The sequence below is a fragment of the Pecten maximus genome, chromosome 15, assembly GCF_902652985.1.
Source record: "Pecten maximus chromosome 15, xPecMax1.1, whole genome shotgun sequence".
NCBI classification, from domain to species: domain Eukaryota; kingdom Metazoa; phylum Mollusca; class Bivalvia; order Pectinida; family Pectinidae; genus Pecten; species Pecten maximus.
In genome coordinates this window covers 26175981-26194604 of record NC_047029.1, presented here as the reverse complement: position 1 = coordinate 26194604, position 18624 = coordinate 26175981, and the positions used below count along the sequence as shown (strand labels likewise).

Sequence of the window (18624 nt, the reverse complement as noted above, 5' to 3'; positions counted from 1 at the left end):
GTAGCACAAAAGTAATGTCTCGCAAATTCTCGTTATCGGAACGTTAACGGATAGGAAAGAGTCTTAGTGGACATGTGCTACCACGTGCAACCTGCCGGGCAACACGACCGGTCGTTTCCTTGTAATATCTATAGCACAAAGGTTACGAACCCAGAACGAATTTGAATAGCTTGCATTATTCACAAAACAATGTGTAGACAGTTTTAGTTACATTGTTAATCTAACCTGTAATGCTTATTTAAACACAGGTTACACTGTAAATGCGGTTTAAATATCAATTTCTCCCAAAACCTATGGCAATTTGTATGTATCAAGGCATATTCGAAAGTATAGCCCTTGGGCTCGGAAAATATACATGAACATCCGGGTTGCTAAGAAATTAATTATACGACATGTACAGAACCCTCGGATTTAGAAGATTTGTATGATTATCCAGGTTACCAAGAAATACAACACGAAACCCTTGGATTTGGGTGATATATATGTACATCCGGGCTACTAAGAAATTTGTAATATACATCCTGGTTATAAAGAAATACATTATATATCCAAATGCAGGTTACATATACACATGTATACATACATCTATGTATATACCCATATGTACGGAGATATATGTATGTGTGTGTATACTTACTATATGTATATCAACATACAAATGTATATCGTGTTGTGAAGGTGTGCCCAATGTACGACAATAGGCGTTAATGGCCACCCAATTACCATTTCTCACTCATGATAATAAACAGTGCCGGGCTCGTGGTCAGTCAGTCTGCTCTCCAATCGACCGACTACATGTACTGTTTGCCGAAGGCTCCACGAGCGGCGTGACGCGGACCAGTACCTACACACTATCGGCCTGTACATTACCCTGCTATCGCCCATGTTCCCTCTCATGACAACAACAGCAGTCTCTCATAACGATAACTAGGGACAGTTGCGTGTTGATCGTAAAACCCAATTCGTGTGGTCCATTTGGCTAAGTCTGACCACGACTGACATACAAACAATGTGTCTGAACGATGGATATTGAAATAGATATCTTCTAAATTGAGTTCGCTTACCGAGAATGACATGTTAAATTTATTTCGTCGTAACCAAAAGTTTTATTATGATATATAAGATGTTTTATTTTCTTTGGTGAAAAGTACCAAGGGACTTTTTATTCACCCACTGTTGACAGTGACAGGTAGCATTATAGTGTCATTGGGTTAACGTTTACATATTTCTTTCAGACAAGAAATGAAATATGTTCTATTAAAACATCTCTTACAGTTTTTGTCTATACAAATGTCCCCCGGCCTTTCCATCGCCTCTATATACTTCCAACATCTACCGGCCGTCCCGAATTAACAGTAAGAAACGTCCCGGGTTCACGAATGGGATGGTTGACATACGTTACTATGTACGCGATACGTTGGCTGAAGGCAGAAATCTAATGTCGCTTAATATCATAGTTGTTTAATATCATCAAAATATGTTTATATGTTAAACAACCGGAAGTACGCCTACGTGCCTCATAACGTAATTATAATAATTATATTGCCATAGTAACAGCACTTGATTTGAATTTTATCATTTTATCGTGACAAAACTAATACATATCATTCAGGAAAATTTAGCAAAACAAATAATTCGGATTATTGGACCAAAATACTCTGAAACTCGCTTTCGATATTAAGGTATGAATTTTCTTCTTTTTTTTTTCTTTCCTTTTCCAGAATGTATTCTTTCGAATGAATACACTCAAAGCTTAATGATATCTGCTTCCCCCCTCGCGCGTACAAGAGCGTATCTATAAATAAGAAAAGGGTTGTTACGCCATCATAATACAATAGTTCCACTCCCGATATCATATAGACTTCGTTTAGATTCTTGATGCCACTTAATCGTCATTTCTTTACGGAGTAATGGTAACACATCAATGCGTGGTTACCAACCAGTTGTGCTTTGATTAATTTGTTTTAGTTACGCGATATCGAGAATGTGTTTCCTTGGATTTGTTCATAGGGAATATTACAAAGAATGGAATAAAAATAGTCAGAAAAATATTTACCTGCTCTGTGATGACTGGTGTTGTTGATTTTTGCAGTATTCATGACAATGTTAACATTTTCCGTAAAGTCATTTTTATCATAGTTATAGTTGCACATGTCGTTTTTGCAACAGTGCAGTAAAGGCCATTCTGTGGAGGGACGATTGCCCCTCATCTGTTCGAGAGCTTCACCACTACATAAGTTCTGTTGTTGACGTACTAGCGAGTCCACACATCCCTGTGTCGTTCGTTTTGTCTCTCCTTCACGACGGACGAGAGAGTAACACATTCCTAGGGGCGACTTGCACATGTAACTGGTGCTTATACACCCGGGCTCGTTGCAATAACATCGAATTTCACCTGAAAAGACAAAAATGAGGATTATTTTTAATATGAATTTATACAATCTAGGCTCACTTGGTCATATATAGTTTAAAATGTATGGCAGCAATACCAGATAGATGAAATCAATCGAAAAATGAACAAAATCTTCGTCACTGTATCCAATTTCACTATGATATGCATGTACATATACCTAGCCTAAACCGGAAGTAGTAAATCACCGGAAGTAGTATTAACTGCCGCCAGAACAGATTGATGGAGAAATTGAATTGTAACTGCTCTGCATCACCGTTATTCTGATTTGTAGGTAAATACATTTACTTGTACAAAGTATCGATTCCTTGTAAGCGTCTCGTGTAATAGTAAAGTCGTTATATATGTAAGAAATGTCGACTAGGACAAAACCCTTACACAAGGATTATTTCAATACGGGGCCCTGTCCCTTTAATGATAAAAACATTATACAAACGCTGTAATACAAGACAGAGGAAACATATTTATGTAAATTGTTACCATATTTATATATTAAATCTCCGTCATCTTTGATACGATCCAGACTCAGGGAATTTTGTCTGCCCCGATATCGAGTCGGCGCCTTTAATAGACCGAGTGTGGGACACACGAGGTTTGGAAGGCCGTATCACGCCCGACATCGCTTGAGAACCCCCGATTACTCTAGTGGCCCAGTGGGGCTTAAGTAGCGCTTGAATCTATGGAGCTTCGTCTGGGGCAATCTCGTTATATGGAACTTAATGCTGGTATTCTTTGGGAAGCAGATTGTGCCAGCTAAGAAAGTGTTGTGTGTTCGCTCCACAAGCATGTAGAATGAAGCAGCTGAGAGAATGTTTGAGAGAATTTCAGCCAAAAGAATTCTAACTTGACGTGTAAGGACGGCTCCAAAGGTGTTCTCTGGGTTTCAGTGGAATTTCATATTCTTTTCATTTCTTATAAAATCATTCATTTCTCTCACTTAAGTCTTGCTTTCATAGAATGCTCACACGAAGTGTTGCAATCGCCAAACCATTTCTGAATTGATTTATGGTATCCCGAAATGATACAAGAAAGAGGTATACAAACAATGAATTTATTGAATTTATTTAACATGATATTGAGCTTTCTTGTATTGTATGACCCTCAGGAACGTTGTGAGCATTATAACATTTACTGCTCAACTGTGTACGCCCATGTGCTTTCCCATAACACTACCGCAAGACCCGTTCTAAGCCCCAATCTGATATCGTCAATATTCTCACTTCTCGGTCCACGACAAATAAATACGTCTGGTGAATGCCACAAGTCTCGAGTTTTATTGGAAGTGAATTCTGGCCGCTAGGTGTCCTCTTAGTCTGTCGAACCGAAATAGACTAACGGGGGATTATTGTCCTGTATTTTGTCAGTATATATCTTGCTGTACAAACACTTGCATGCTGTGTATTTTCCCGCCGAATTGCAATAAAAAAACTCGCGGATGTAGCTTTATCGAAATCGACACACGGAGAAACAGATTGTAACTGAACTAATTGGGGGATGCATTCTTCTAGGGAACTATGTTAGGGATCCGGCGCCCCTGGTTCAACGAGTGCATTTGTATAGATACGTGATTCAGTGTTAGGAAAGGGTGGGTTGTGACTGTTTAATCCATAGTCTACACGACTTGTAACAGAAATGTACAAAATAACAATATATTATCTTTAAATCATTTGCAACCCTTATCAAGATATTAAAACACTGACCCAAAAATTAGATCGTTATAGTTTATAACTGTAATATTGGGACTTAATGCATGAATGTTCGAGGCTAAAAATTCTGTGAAAAACGTTTGATGTTCTTTAACTTTGCCTTAAAAATTATGCTACGGAAGCAGAGACTCGCGGAAAATTGAGTTCAGAACACAATAGAACAAAAAGTTGTTTCTACAATTAAAACGTTTTATATTTAGATACGGATTTTATCAAAATTTGGAATACATGTATTTCGGATCAGATTTGACGGAGAATTGCATTATTATATCGATAAACCGATAAATCGTTCAGGAACTGTTAAATGTATTTATCACGCAATAAAAAGCGAGGCCATAAGCTCTGAATCTCATTCCAAACACTCCAACACAAGCTCGAGCTGGAAGCCCTCGCCAGTCTCCTATAATTAAGTTAACATACTCATAGCGATTTTTTCTTGGTTAATACTCTAATTCCATTACTTAATTGGAAGTTTGATATCTAGAGGAATCAAACAGAAAAGAGAACTTTTAGCTTAGATTAGTGTCTGCATTTTTTGGTTTTTACTTTCAACGATTTCATTTATTGCCGCCAGGCTTTGATTCCCTTTCAAATAGAATCTTTTTCAATTTCAGGTTACTTTCATTCCAATTATTTCGATATTTCAATTATTTAATTGAATATTCACTAACAAATTTGACATTGTTTTTCTTTCATTTCATATATAAATTACCACATTGCCGTTTCACGCTGACTTCAAGCAGACGATTCATAAACCCGAAAACGAAAATATGTATCATTAGTGGAATAGTTCAAGGTAAGGGGAAAGAAGCCATCATTATTGCTGGGCTAGCTAACGTATACTGGAAGACAGGCTACCGTGCAGACATATTTCTCTTCATCACGAAATATGTTTGATAAGTTTGGAAAACCTAGCGACATGTTAATAAACATTGCCCATAAAATATAGTCTTCTTGTTCCAAGTTGACGCAGATCTAACTGTATACAGAATGATGTTAGGTTGTTACTGCCTGTATCTCTCCAAGGCTGCTGAACCGGCTACTAGTCTCACCCATCAATGCTTAAATCCCGAAATATCAACTTCACGGGTCTAGGGCTATCAGTTCCAGAAGTCTCGTTAGCATAGGACGTCTATTGAATAACGTTTAATATGCTTACAACAGTAAATATTTGATTTTTCGACAGTTCCTTTCCGCGGTTTATAATATTCTTAAGTTATGGGAATTCAATTTTCATTTTTTTTTCGTATTTGTTTTATATTCAGTTGCCAGAAAGGAAGGAAGAAATCGTCGGACAAACCAACATTCTTCATTGTAAATGCTCACTATACTCTGCGCATGCGCGAGGCGTCGACGCAGCATCTCTACCGTGAGTTGTACCTGTACCGCAAACTAGCAGACAGAAATCTCCATGCGATTATAAAGCATATGAATTATTGATACTGGGGATTATCCCTTGCAGACCTTAGTCTACAAGCAAACAGCAGCCACACAGTCTACTGAGCTTAAAATCTACATCACCAACATGTGAAATTCAATTTTCTCTAAACCTTTTAAAGCACAGCTTATTTAAGTTTTCATTTTTTGCTGATGTTCGTATCCGAAGCATGGTGTTTTGAATCCCAGTTTAAGTATAAGAGTCGTTTGTAAAATATACTTTTGTACATTGTTTTCTTATATAATATTAATAACGTTACAGTATATAGAAGGCTAGCCCAAACATAAACGCCATCAAGTAGCCGTATGACGCAAGCTTCTGTCATACGATATGTACACATCTCAGGGCCACAGACAGTCGTTAATAAACGTCAGTCGTTATGAAGCTGCCGACCTCCCACTTCATAAGCAGACAATTTCATCTCTAAAATTGTTTTGATGAAATGCTCTTTTATCTTGTAATAGAAATATACAATAATTACTTCATCCTTGATTATAATCTCGAGACAAATCAATTAATACCTCCTTTGGCGAGAACAATCGACGCCATATTGACGCGCCTCTGTTGCTACGTCCGGTGCCACACCGGAAATGATCACAGATGGACGTCGGGCTTGTATTGATTAATGATGACGAAAGTGATGGTGATTTGTTTCCAGGTAAAGATCTGAAGAACCGGCGCGCGACTGATCGACTTCAATAATATGCTTGAAGTAAACATGATGACCGTTTCTCCCAGAGGCTACTAACCTGACGCGACAATGCGACGTGAATCGTCGCCATTTCATAATCATTCCCTTAGGTCACGAGGTTCAAAGGAACAACAACGATATTATAGGCCGACAAACTGTCGGATGAACTGATCTACTAAACATTATGTGTATGGCTGAAGGGTAACTTATCATAACCGGGGTTATAGTGGTGCTTGTTTTCGAGAGAAATCTGATGTTTAAGACAAGGTGTACAGAAGGAAACGTTGACTAGCCATCAGCCCCTAAGCATTTGTAATATTGCCCAGTTTAATTTTAATTTTAGAGTACTAGTATCTGTTTTCAGTTAGAAATTTGGGATGAGGCTTATCGCAATCTGATCAAAATTAAATATCTCATCTTTTTTTTCAATCTAGGGGTCAGTCAGAAGGAAACGGAGTGGATATCTAAATTTGTTTTTCTTTTTAATGATATCTTGATAGAAATGAAGGAGAAGTCGGCATTAAAGAGCAGTCAGAGATATATTGACCGCGCGAGACAAGTACGTTTGGCGCCATCTACCGTCACACTAAAACTATCAAACTGAGTATTTCCGCTGAGCAGACGATACAACTTGTTATGGCATTTGCGCGTGCTGTGTCTTATCAGGGGTCAGTCTGGACGGCTGGTCAAATGCTTGGGACTAATTCGTTTTGAAGAGGAAACATTAGCAAACATCGTTGTTAAAGAGTTTATTTTTTAACTATAGGCTTATAAAACGTTCTTAACAGTTTTCTAAATCATTACATTCTGTGGAGACTTCGTTTTCTAGCGGAGACATAAAAACGCCGACGTTAAGACAATTCCGTTGATTAATCAGTCTATAACCGAGACAAAAACGTTCCACAAAGAACAAGATGTATATATATATCGGCAGAAAACAATACATGTCTCGAGACGAGCAGATCAAAATGGTTTCCCGTAACGTATATATCTAATTAACGAGAGCCGTGTACTCTTCGCGTTCATCTTTTTTACTTTTTATCGTTCTAAGCGACAGCAGTAGATCTTGAAAATCCCTGGTGACACGGGTCCCCATACATCATAGAAAAGCCTGCCCGACTTGTAGACGACACTCTCTGTCTCGTTTCTCCTTTCTCACCGCCCTACGTAAGCTAATTCATCAACTGGATATTATACCTACATTTGTATAAATTAAGTCGTTTTGTGTATAATAAATATATACGATTTTTGTTTCATATAGCCACATAGGGAAATGTTTTTCGTTGTACAGTCCACGTTTAAACGTGTGAAAAAGGTACGTCAATGTGTCTACTTAAAGTCGGATTATAACTGAACAAGTAATATGTAATCCGAATTCCGTATTTTGTAATTTAGAAAATGTTTCGCGAATTTTATATTTGAACTTTGAATCGAATTTAAACCACCCTCCTCAACACAAATCCATTCTCAGTCCAGGGACATTATCATACATAAATGTACGTCCCTACTCAGTCTAATTTGTCTACTTCGAATAAAGCGTTGACTCCGTTCATTCCCCAGAGTCGGAAAGACAAGGATAATTCTAGTAATACTGAAGTTCTATTCTTGTTTAAACTCGTTATTACACTGAATGTACTTTATAATTAGTAAATAGCTGGTCGGGGATTTAATTCTATGCATTAGTTATAAAAAGATAAAGAATTCCATTATTTCTATTTTGGAGTTGAATAATACGAATGTAATTATAGTTAATTTATTGCGATTAAATAAGTTTATCTTTCAGATAATCATGGTGAATTGTTATGCGCCGGCTAATTGTCTCCCCTGTCAACAGCTGATTATAACGCTGTAATATGAACCCCTGGTTTAACGGCATTTATGTCCAGTTTATTTTAGGTCAGGATCGAGCTATTTTATAAACAAAAGCCGGATTTACTATCGCGACGATTCTTTGATACTATCTCCCTGGAGCCGTACACAAGTCTCGCCCAAATCTCGTCCACACATCATTTAAATCAGACCTACTTAATACGGTGCAATGAACGTCATATGTCGTAGACATGCTGAGATCGTGTGATAAGCAAATAATTATAAACTATTGAGTAAAAAAATCTTTAAAATGCAACCGATTATCTCATAACTCTATATTCTATCATTGATATAAAGCATAAAAAACGCCACGTGCTTTTCATAGATCGTGTAAAATCAGCTTTACTGAGGCATGTCCAAATGATTTCCAAATTATCTAAGTTGGCCATTTACAGATCGGGTATTGAGTAGGTCTGATATGGCGGGATGGCTGTGTTTAAGAAGTCATAGAAATTTCTTTACTTTTACCATATAAAAAAATATAGAAAATAACTAATTTCTCTCTACTAGAACAGTCAAAATTACGAGTTTTCCGTCAAATGTATTAATGCCAAATGCATATTTTCTATATGAAGTTCATGAACATTGTCAGAAGCATAGATTCGCCGTCCTAAAGGTGAATATTTTCTGTCAGAGATGATGTTCTCTGCCATACCCTGTCAGGAGTGATTGTATCATGTCAGTACTAACATATTCCGTCACTAGGAGATGTACCCGTCAGAAGTCGCTAAAATATACACAAGTACTTCCTTCGACTGTGATGGTCAACATAAGTCAGCTGGAACAGTACAATGTCACAATACATCGTAGAATCCTCCTCGTAGAAAGAAAATAAACCCGGTTATCAGCACTCCCATACCGCGGCGGGATTGGATGGATGGCCTGCTCCCGCCCATGTACTTAAGAGATGCTGTAAAATGTGGCCTCTAAACCAGTACTCAAGTATAGTATATTCTACCAATTATTCCAAGTTCAACTGAAATTATTTTTTTATCCGTCAGAACAGTTTTCATCGAAAACTAATTTTTAAAAATTGTCTGAATTTTTTCTTGGTATTATTGGCGTTATATTGAAGATCTATGAAAGTATTTTTTGAATACGTTACTCTTCAAACAGGTTACAGTGCATGAGTCAACAGTCCATTGTTGAGACAGTGCCCTTCATGAGCTTGGTGATATAGCACCGACTCCAGTTCGCCTGAAGGCCCTGAAGTGCCGTGAGCCGTCTGATGAAGTGGGGACCACACATTTTTAAGACATTTTAGATGAGACTCCGAGAAATTGTCTTGTCAGAAAATTCCTTCGATACTTTCTTGAAAAAAAAGAAATGCCTGTTTTTTATAAGATCATTGTAATTCTAGGCAGGTGTGATGGATATCGCTGGGACTAAGATACCTCCTAGAAAGCCACACCGAGAAACATCAATAAAAATACCCTAGGTAAAAAAAAATCTAGTTTTGTAACTCAAAATGTACTCTACGGCAGACTTGGTACCAGAGAAGTCCCTTGCAGACCTATAACAGAAACCGATCTGGCCATTTCTGATAGATTCCAAACACAAGCAAATATGACAAATAGCTATTCAGGTCGACAACTATCTGGCATACCATTCCAGTGTAGTTTTGCAGTTTCGCAGCAACAAAGAAAATTTGTCAGAAGCAGTCGTTTGAGGCAATACAAGCAATATATTCCCTTGTTATGACGGCAGTTAAAATGTCCATAGCAACAGCAACGAATCACAGACGAAACATGATTCTAACGTTTGTAACTCATAATTTACAAGTTTTCTGACCTTCTCAGCTAGATACTGCGAGAAAATAATTTCCCTCTTTCCCTTAGCACTCCTTAGAGTAATTAAGAATTCAAGTTCTTCAGAAAGGAAAACGTCGAGAAGCACGAGAGAAAAGGTAATAATGGGACTACACTGGCGACCCTTTCACCCTCGCGAATATTCAATTAAAGCCGCGACTCGTTCTGTAAGCCACTACAATTACTGTTCCCGTGTAACGCGCAGTCAGTGGAATGCATGTTTTCGATGGGATGCTGTAGTCTGGAGTAGAGAAGTGATGAAGAACGACGCGGAGTAGGGTAGTTTATTGAGATTTATAGTCTTCGGGAGAAATAGCCATGAAAAAGAAACCCCGAAGACGTAGGACGACTCTCGCCAATGCATCAGCCGTCTGGCTATATTAGTCGAGCGTGTAGTTTAGTCAACACCCGTGATTTGCGCGTTTGACTTTTGCCTTTCAACTGAAAGGCACACATCAGAATAATGTTTCTTATTTATAATTTTGTATCTTGTAACTTTAAATATACCGTTCATTTTCAGCTTTTTTTTTTTGTTTGGAAACTGACGGAGCATTCACTAACATAGCCTCAATTTCTGATATGACGTTTTCAAAAACTCGCTTGAACTATTCGATATCAAGCATGTAATCAATAAATTGACCTGGCTATAACTAATGACTGAATATCGATTACGTGAGGAAGACCAATTCCTGAGCATCTATCACTTTTCTGTAACCGCACTTTATACAAATGGATAAAGAGCACTTCATACTCTCACTGCCAACATTGTATCGCTTTCATCAGGGTGTCGTTGTTCTTTGGTATATGGTTTAATGCTTAAACGACCAGAATTTCGCTTCATTATGATTATATCAATATTATTCTTATTCATACACGACAAATCATTATTAATTTTTTAGTCAATAATATTTCAGGTCAAGATTACAAATGTCTTTGTATGGGTTTACTAAAAATAATAATTCTGACAACGATAAGAACGATTTCGATCAATTTAGTAGTATGTGACGATACAGATACAAAATAAATATATACCCTTAAACTTTGTGAATACACCTTCGCTGCGATTTGGCGATACTTGAAATAACCTTCACTTATTTTATAACAATATGAGCTACTGTGTCTATGTGTTATACCATTCCAGGGTACCTTATTTCAATAAGAAAACTATTCTACATGATTGGATATGGGTAATTTGGATTAAACCACGCGGTTCAGTAGTCAAGAATTACGCGACATAATCACGAGCTCTGCCCAGCTATACCAAAACAGTTAAATCCCTTCTCCGTCTGTAGGCTTCATGTTGCGTAAGAATACCAATCTCTAACAAAAGTAAACATCAATCTGCACTTCAAACCCATAGGTCATATTTCTCATATTCCGAAGAAATTCTAATTTGTAACTCAGCATTTTTTATCTTCATTATTGCTTCTTGTGTTTGAGAAGCAGCTGTCCTATTTCGGGCCTTCTGTACGAACTATTTTTCACATGTGGTAAGATATGTTGAATGACAAGGCCAATCGAAATCACTGTCGCGTATGAAATAAGAAAATCTTCTTCCTTTGCCTCACTTTCTTAAAACATGGATTCTTATCCAGAGCTTGATGTGTGGTCAGGTCTTATTGTTTTTTATTAGCATGCTTCCGTGGAATGTCATTTCATGACAGGATACAATTTATCGTAACGTAAATTGTGAGCTATCCAGAAATCTCGAAATAATACTAGATTACAGTGCGTGAAAAGTGAGAGGTAAATTGATGAAGGTTTTACCACGTTGATATGAAAATGTTGCCAGAATGGAAGACCACTTTTCACCAACACGTTATGACACAGCCCGGGGCAGTCCCGCTGACGACCTGCATTAAAAGTAGTCCCGCGACATTTCCGCGGTCAAGCAAAAAGAAAAAACAAAGGACCACCAACGTAGGCGTAAACAATTTGTCCGGCCAATCAATCTTGTCTTATCATAGTCCTGTTATTTACGACATTATTACTGCGATGGGCTGACCCAACGGGGTCACATTAACGCCACTTCGAACATAGGTGCAAATGTTCCTAATGTGGAATTTCCTGCACCGAAAACACGCACGGTACTTCAAATTCTGCCGACAGTTAAAAAACAGTCGTCATTTAAAAATCAGGAGTAAGAAAATTACTACAGTTTACTTATTTCATTAGCAATTCAAGCTTTGTGTCCATCAGTAAATATGGATCATCTCTATTTAATATACACTAAACAGAGAATTTGTATACAAATGTACAACTGGAACTAAGCCATGTCAATGCTAAAAATCTTAAACTTAACACACATTGTATGAAATCCACTGAGATGATCTATTCGTGTTTTCGAATCTTTCGCATAACTTTGTCGAAGAAAATAACCGCAGAAGTGAGAAAATTGAATTCCTAATATCAAATCATAAATCCAAGCATCTACAAATAATTACTACGTGTAAATTTCTCTTAGTGTAGTCACTGTAGTGACGCAACTTGCAGGAGGTAAAACCGACATTTCATATATATTATCGTGTTATAGATGGCAGTATACGTCCCATATGTGCTGGTAAGCTAAGAAGGTGATAATGTATTTCGTTATCACCCGATCAACACTCGGCTTGCGGGGCACGTCCAAGCGACATATAATCTGATTGTATTTGAGAGGCTTGTCAGCAGGTTTTTTATACATCATCTAGGTGAAATGATCGACCTACTCAAAGTTTATCAATATGACTGATCACATTTACCGAGTTTGACAAAACATATTTTTATGATAATGATAGTAACTGGCTTTTATATGAATATAAGGCATAAAGGAATACATATACATTAATTAAATGTACATGGGTTCACTAGGGGGATCCCAGGGTCATAGCTTTAGCTCAGTAACACGACAAAAGAAGAAGCAGGTAGTGCGTTTGTTTCATATGCACACAAATTCAGTGACATCGATTTACTTTCCGAATCGTTATCAAACTACCGTTTTTCATAGAAACCGAAGGCGATACAGAGACCAACTGGGAATAGCTAGTATCTGTTTGCGTATAAATGCATCACCCCATTTCGACGCCAAGTCAATTTTGGCGTAAATCTGTGTATAAAAGTTATAAACATTATAAAGCTTTTCACCTCTGGGTCGGCAAAGGCAAAAGCGTGTTACAAAATATATATAAATATAAGATGTACATAAGTAAACCGTAGCTAGCGTATTCTGATGAATATAAACAAGAGGCCCCCAATAGGGGGTCCCCTAAATCAAACAGGACACAAACACCAATACATTTGTGGCCCGGACGATTTGCTTCTTGACACCATTCAAGCGGTGTATTGAATTCATCATGACCATTTACTGAACGCGTCCAAAATGAAATTATCTAATATTCTGAAGACCCTTCTCCATCAAATTTCAAAGATGGCGAGCAACCTTGTTGGAAACAGAAAAGAATCATTTGAGTGAAGTGACAGATCGGCTCACAAACTAACAACAATGGAGGCTATTTGACACCTTGTACAAGAAAACCTGTATTTTAACATGCTGATAGTTCACCAGATTACTCCACCTCGTACAAAACCGCCCGTGAGGCGTCCCTCGGTGTATACGGTGTATTGTGGTGTCGCTGAGCGAGAAAGTGTCAGCCCTAGGGCTACCTTAACATCGGTAAGCCTGTTTGACCTCGTCGTTCGTAGATGATAGATAAGATTTGTCTCATTTTCCTCAGTGAATGGATTTTCTTGTCGACGTCTTCCATTAGATATTACGATAAAAATACAAATCTACTGGCGAAGAAGAATTTCCCCTAATTTCCGTCAATTTTCCACCGAATTCATTGTTATTAGTCAATTTACAAATTGCTGCAATGATGGAGGAGGGGGAGGAGAGAGAAGTCGGTGGTGGGAAAGGTAGGGCAGGGACAGATAATAGAAAAGCCTCGTAACTTTTCCTGGGGGAGGGAGGAGTCGCTGGTGGGAAAGGTAGGGCAGGGACGTATAATATAAATTCTAAGTCCCTTGGTAGGGTGAAGAAAAACCTCGTAACTTTTCCTGTTTAAATCACTGTCATTGTTGAACAATACAGACAGCTTTTCATATGTCACATCACCAAAAGTACAATAGCACCCGACTCCAAGGTCTGTTCTTAATCAGGAAAGGTCAAAAATCCTTGACGTGCGTCTTACAACACATAAAGGAATGATCATATTGCAACCAAACGGATAATCACTGTTTCTCCAGGCCGTCCCCATCATTGGTTCATCATTTTCATATTACGTGAACATTCAGATTTTACAGTCAGGCACATTCCTATAACCTTACAGGGGCTTTCAGGTTTATAAAATGTCGCATTACGACAATACATCGCGGTAACACGATTTCGGTGGCTCGGTTAGCTATTAAAATAGCGTGTTTATCTCCTTAATCCATTCATCTTGACTCAAGCAGACACTTTTCTAAACAATTTTGACACTTTAAAGTTAAAGATGTTCAAATGGTGTATTATTTAGTTATGAATACGGCCTCTTACTGTGTAAGCGTAGGGGTGACTCGGATTACTGTTTAAGCGTTAAGGTGACTCTGACTCGTACCAATGCACCCATCTATACGTATATAATAAACTGAAACGAAACTCGATATAAGAAAAGGGATGTTTGAATGGGTCTACAGTTACCTAAACACCCCTCGAACACAATAGGGCCCATTGGGAGGCGCTGACAAGCCATACAAAAGATGATATCCCGTCAAAAGAGCAACGCAGGCCTGGCCCGACTCTGTTTGTGTGAACGGCTCTACTATATACGTATCCTGTACGCTTGTGCTAACGTTATCGCCTGTTTAAATCAGAACATTTGAAAAGTCTTAAAACGAAAATTTTCTATCGTAATTTTATTTAAACACAATTTATGACATATATCACACACAGTGTTAAAATTCGGTTGGATAATCGGTAGTACATTTGTACATGCACCAAGAGAATTTCCTATTCTAGATTTTACAGTAAACTTCTCTTCTTCCATTTGATTCTACTTCATGTCAGACATACAGAAGGAAAGACTGACAGGAACCCGACACACCCAGCTATTTCATTTTGTCAACCTATTTCAGAACAATGACCATATTGAAATAATTATACCTGCATAACATCTTTTTAATTAATCGGACCCAGTTTAATTCAATAGAAACAATGACATTTATATTGTACGACGTATTTATTTGTATTGTAGCATTGTCCTATTTTTTACGCTTTTGCTTAAAATGGGCATGTCTGTTGTCATTTTTATTAAGCTTTACTTGCAAGAAAATCAACTACAATACAGACGGCTACCGATAGCTATAAAGCGGGCGGCCCTTTAAAGTTCCTACAACCGTTTAAACATCGTCTTCGTTCGCTGTCAAATTATTATTTAAGTCTGCCAAGCGTAATAATAGGGGCGTCTTAAGACCCGCCTGCTCGGAGTTCTGGTATATTTGAGTTCTTCTGATAGCGATCAATTTCATTACTGCCTTGTACAAGACATAGCTCCTGCTCCCAAGCAAACAATACACGTTTCCGTAATATTCTAGTGGTATGCAGTCATTATTTCACAGGGCGAGTTTCGTTATGATTATAGTCGCTGGCGACCTAATGTCACCGTTCCTAACTCTTCCGGAACCCTCAACCCGGCTACGGTGCGCACAGTAGACAACGACTTTTCCTTAAATGTGGAAATCTCTGTACATACTCGAGTGTTCGCTCGCGGCGCATTTTAGTCATAGTCTTCGAGTCGCCAGCTAAGATCGAGGTCTGATTGTACATGTCTATATGTTTTTATTTCATATATAAGTACTACATGATCGGCGTGACAGAGATGTTTGAAAGTGCTAGAGGCATTAAACACTGTTTGATCGAGAGGTGAGATACGTGCATGGATGTAGACATTAGTAAATCCGTTGTTATAGCAAGCCGTCTATCAAACACTTTGTGTTTATACAAAAGTATATTGAAAGTGACTGGGGATTCTTCACACAGAGACATAATTCATTTTGTAAATGAAAAGAAAACGCGACTAAAATATTGCCAGACGCACACGATACATTAGTGAATATTGCACGGACAGGAACCGGAAATGAACAATCGTGATCGATATGCCAAAGGTATCATACAAAAAAGATTAAATTTCGTTTACGAGAAGATTACTGTATACAAAATTGATGCAATGCCTTATATAAAAAGTAAAAAAAATGTAAACATCCATGGTAAAGTGAAGTATAAGAGAGTATGCATGTCGATTTCCTAATGAACAAGCGATTCTGTCAAAAAACAAAACAGAAACTGGTGCATTAACCCTCTAGGACGTTATATTTCATGTACACCTAGGTAGCAAAAACTGAGCGGGTTGATGGAAAGGGCGGCGAATATCTAAAATTTGGTAGGATGTCACTCATCTTTTTTTAATGAAATTAAAGCCAACATCCATCATCATTGACTCCGAAACAATGTTGAAAAGTCACGAATTTCCCACATTGATTTATAGTAAATGTCTAGTCGTTATACATTCGATACTACTATAGATAGGTTTTTTTTAATCTAATGAAAACAGTCTATGACAATGTTGTCCAGACACTTGGCTGGTACAGATTTCGATTATACAGCTGCCTTATCTACCAAGCGTTTTAGAGATCTGAACTTTCTATAGCGATTTCAAATATATAAACATTTCCTCCAAACACCAAAATACTAATCTCTTAATGATGAATTTTAAATTATCAAAACAATTTAACATTTGCTGGTTGTTATGTATCCGGGTGAGCCACGTCCACCTCCTGATCCAATTTTATACACGACATTCCTGGGTCGGTAAAACGCTTCTACTACATAGTCAACGCAAGAACTCACTGACTCCGATTCTCGCATGACTCCGGCTAAACTTGGGGATCTCGAACAGGTTTTCATAGCCCTTCGTAATTGTTAAGCTACAAATAATTGTCAGAACTGATCGTTGGTAATGTTTATTCAAAATATTTGAAACGTTTTTTATTCATCTTAAATAAAAGGAAACCCCGAAAATTATACGCTCCCATTTTTTATGCATATATATACATATATCGAATAATATCTATCATGAAATTCATATGAATCTTATTATCAATTTATCAGTCCGTTTCCAGATTGGTCCCTTTCTTTAACCCCTTCAACCCTTATCCTGTTATGTATAAAGTGGGTGCAGACTATACAAGCGGACCATTCAGTTCCATTTGCACCCGACGAATTGTGACAACCCGTCAACTCAACCAGATTGATAACAAGTAAATAAGGAGAAAGTCAACACAGAACCCTGCAGTACTCCGGCACTTTGGTACTGATAGCATAGTTAGCTTCCAATGCTATCTCACACTATTACATGTAAGATGATTAGGACTCCTCAGTAAATCTTGGCCACACGACGTCCAGTCGCCCAGACGTCTGCTATGGTCAATTATCACCGACGAACGCTCCTTTACAAAGACGCAAGATTAATTAAATTCGTATCAACATCTTATAAAATGGTTGGGAAACGATTTATATAATGTGTAATCAACGGAATGTTGATTAAAATTACATGTGTCGGTGAAAAGAAACTGCAAATACAGAACGACAACAATATCACATGATTTGATTTCTAATCCGCCGACTTTTTAGAAAAAAATCGGAATCAGGTATTTACCAGCAAAAAACAGGAAAAATATCAGACGACGAACGAAAGTTTTAAAAACAGGTAAGACAGATCGAATTGAAGTAGGCGAATAAAGGTGTTTTAAAAGTCGATATCATATTTGAAGGGCTGCACTTAAGACCCTTGGCTCTCCTTAATCTACTTGAATAATGAGTCGTGATTTTTTTTCTTCAAATCTGTCAAAAAGGGCCATAAATAATTGTTCATTTAAAAGTACAAAATTTGAATAGCGGGTATGTAGAATTACCCCAATACTACACTAAGCTCCTAAGTCAACACGAGCTCGGGTCGGGTATAAAAAGCCGGGTCGGGGTATAATTTACTGGAGTGGTGTTCTCAAAACTAGGAGGATCTACAACACGTTCACCTGTGAATCCAGCTGATTTTAGAAAATAGATTAATTAATATCAAAACAGTTATCGATCTCATTTCTTTGTAACAAATACAAATTACAAAGAGCCCGCATTTTACTGTCACCAGTAAATTTCGGCGTTAAAATGGGTATGACGTTATACCTTGAGAAAGGGATATATCAAAATATCTACGTTCGTGATGGGGGGGGGGGGGGGGGGGGGGGGGGGGGGGGCGTTATGTCGAGGTGTGACGGTATATCCATAAAGGACATTACACACTGCTGTAAATTAGGCTTCACTGCATATACATTATAGGCGTTATATTGAAGTTTATAAACGTGATACACTATGTCGAGATGTCGCGCCATATAAATCAATCTCTCTATTGTCATTGATAGGCGTTACATCAATGTTTTACTTTACAAAAGTAGGACCATCGTGTCCAGGCTTAACTGGATATAAACGGGCGTTATATCGATGTTTCACTCTAAAAACGTAGGACCATCGTGTCCAGGTTCAACTCAATACTGACGGGCGTTATATCGATGTTTTAAATTACTCTACAAAATAAGGACAATGACGCCCAAGTTAAACTCGATATTGACGCAACAAAATAGGTCCATGTTCAGGTTTACTTATATATTTATGCGACATTATGTCGTGGTTTTAC

The 18624-nt window shown here is 37.8% G+C and overlaps 1 protein-coding gene across 1 annotated transcript in view; it reads right to left on the bottom strand.

The window, feature by feature from the left end:
* Positions 1-18624, bottom strand: part of LOC117343578 (BMP and activin membrane-bound inhibitor homolog) — a 37588-nt gene that overhangs the window by 6993 nt on the left and 11971 nt on the right. Inside the window, exon 2 of the mRNA XM_033906002.1 lies at positions 2057-2395. Within this exon, the coding sequence (XP_033761893.1) occupies positions 2057-2395 (339 nt within the window). The remainder of the gene's footprint in view (positions 1-2056; positions 2396-18624) is intronic.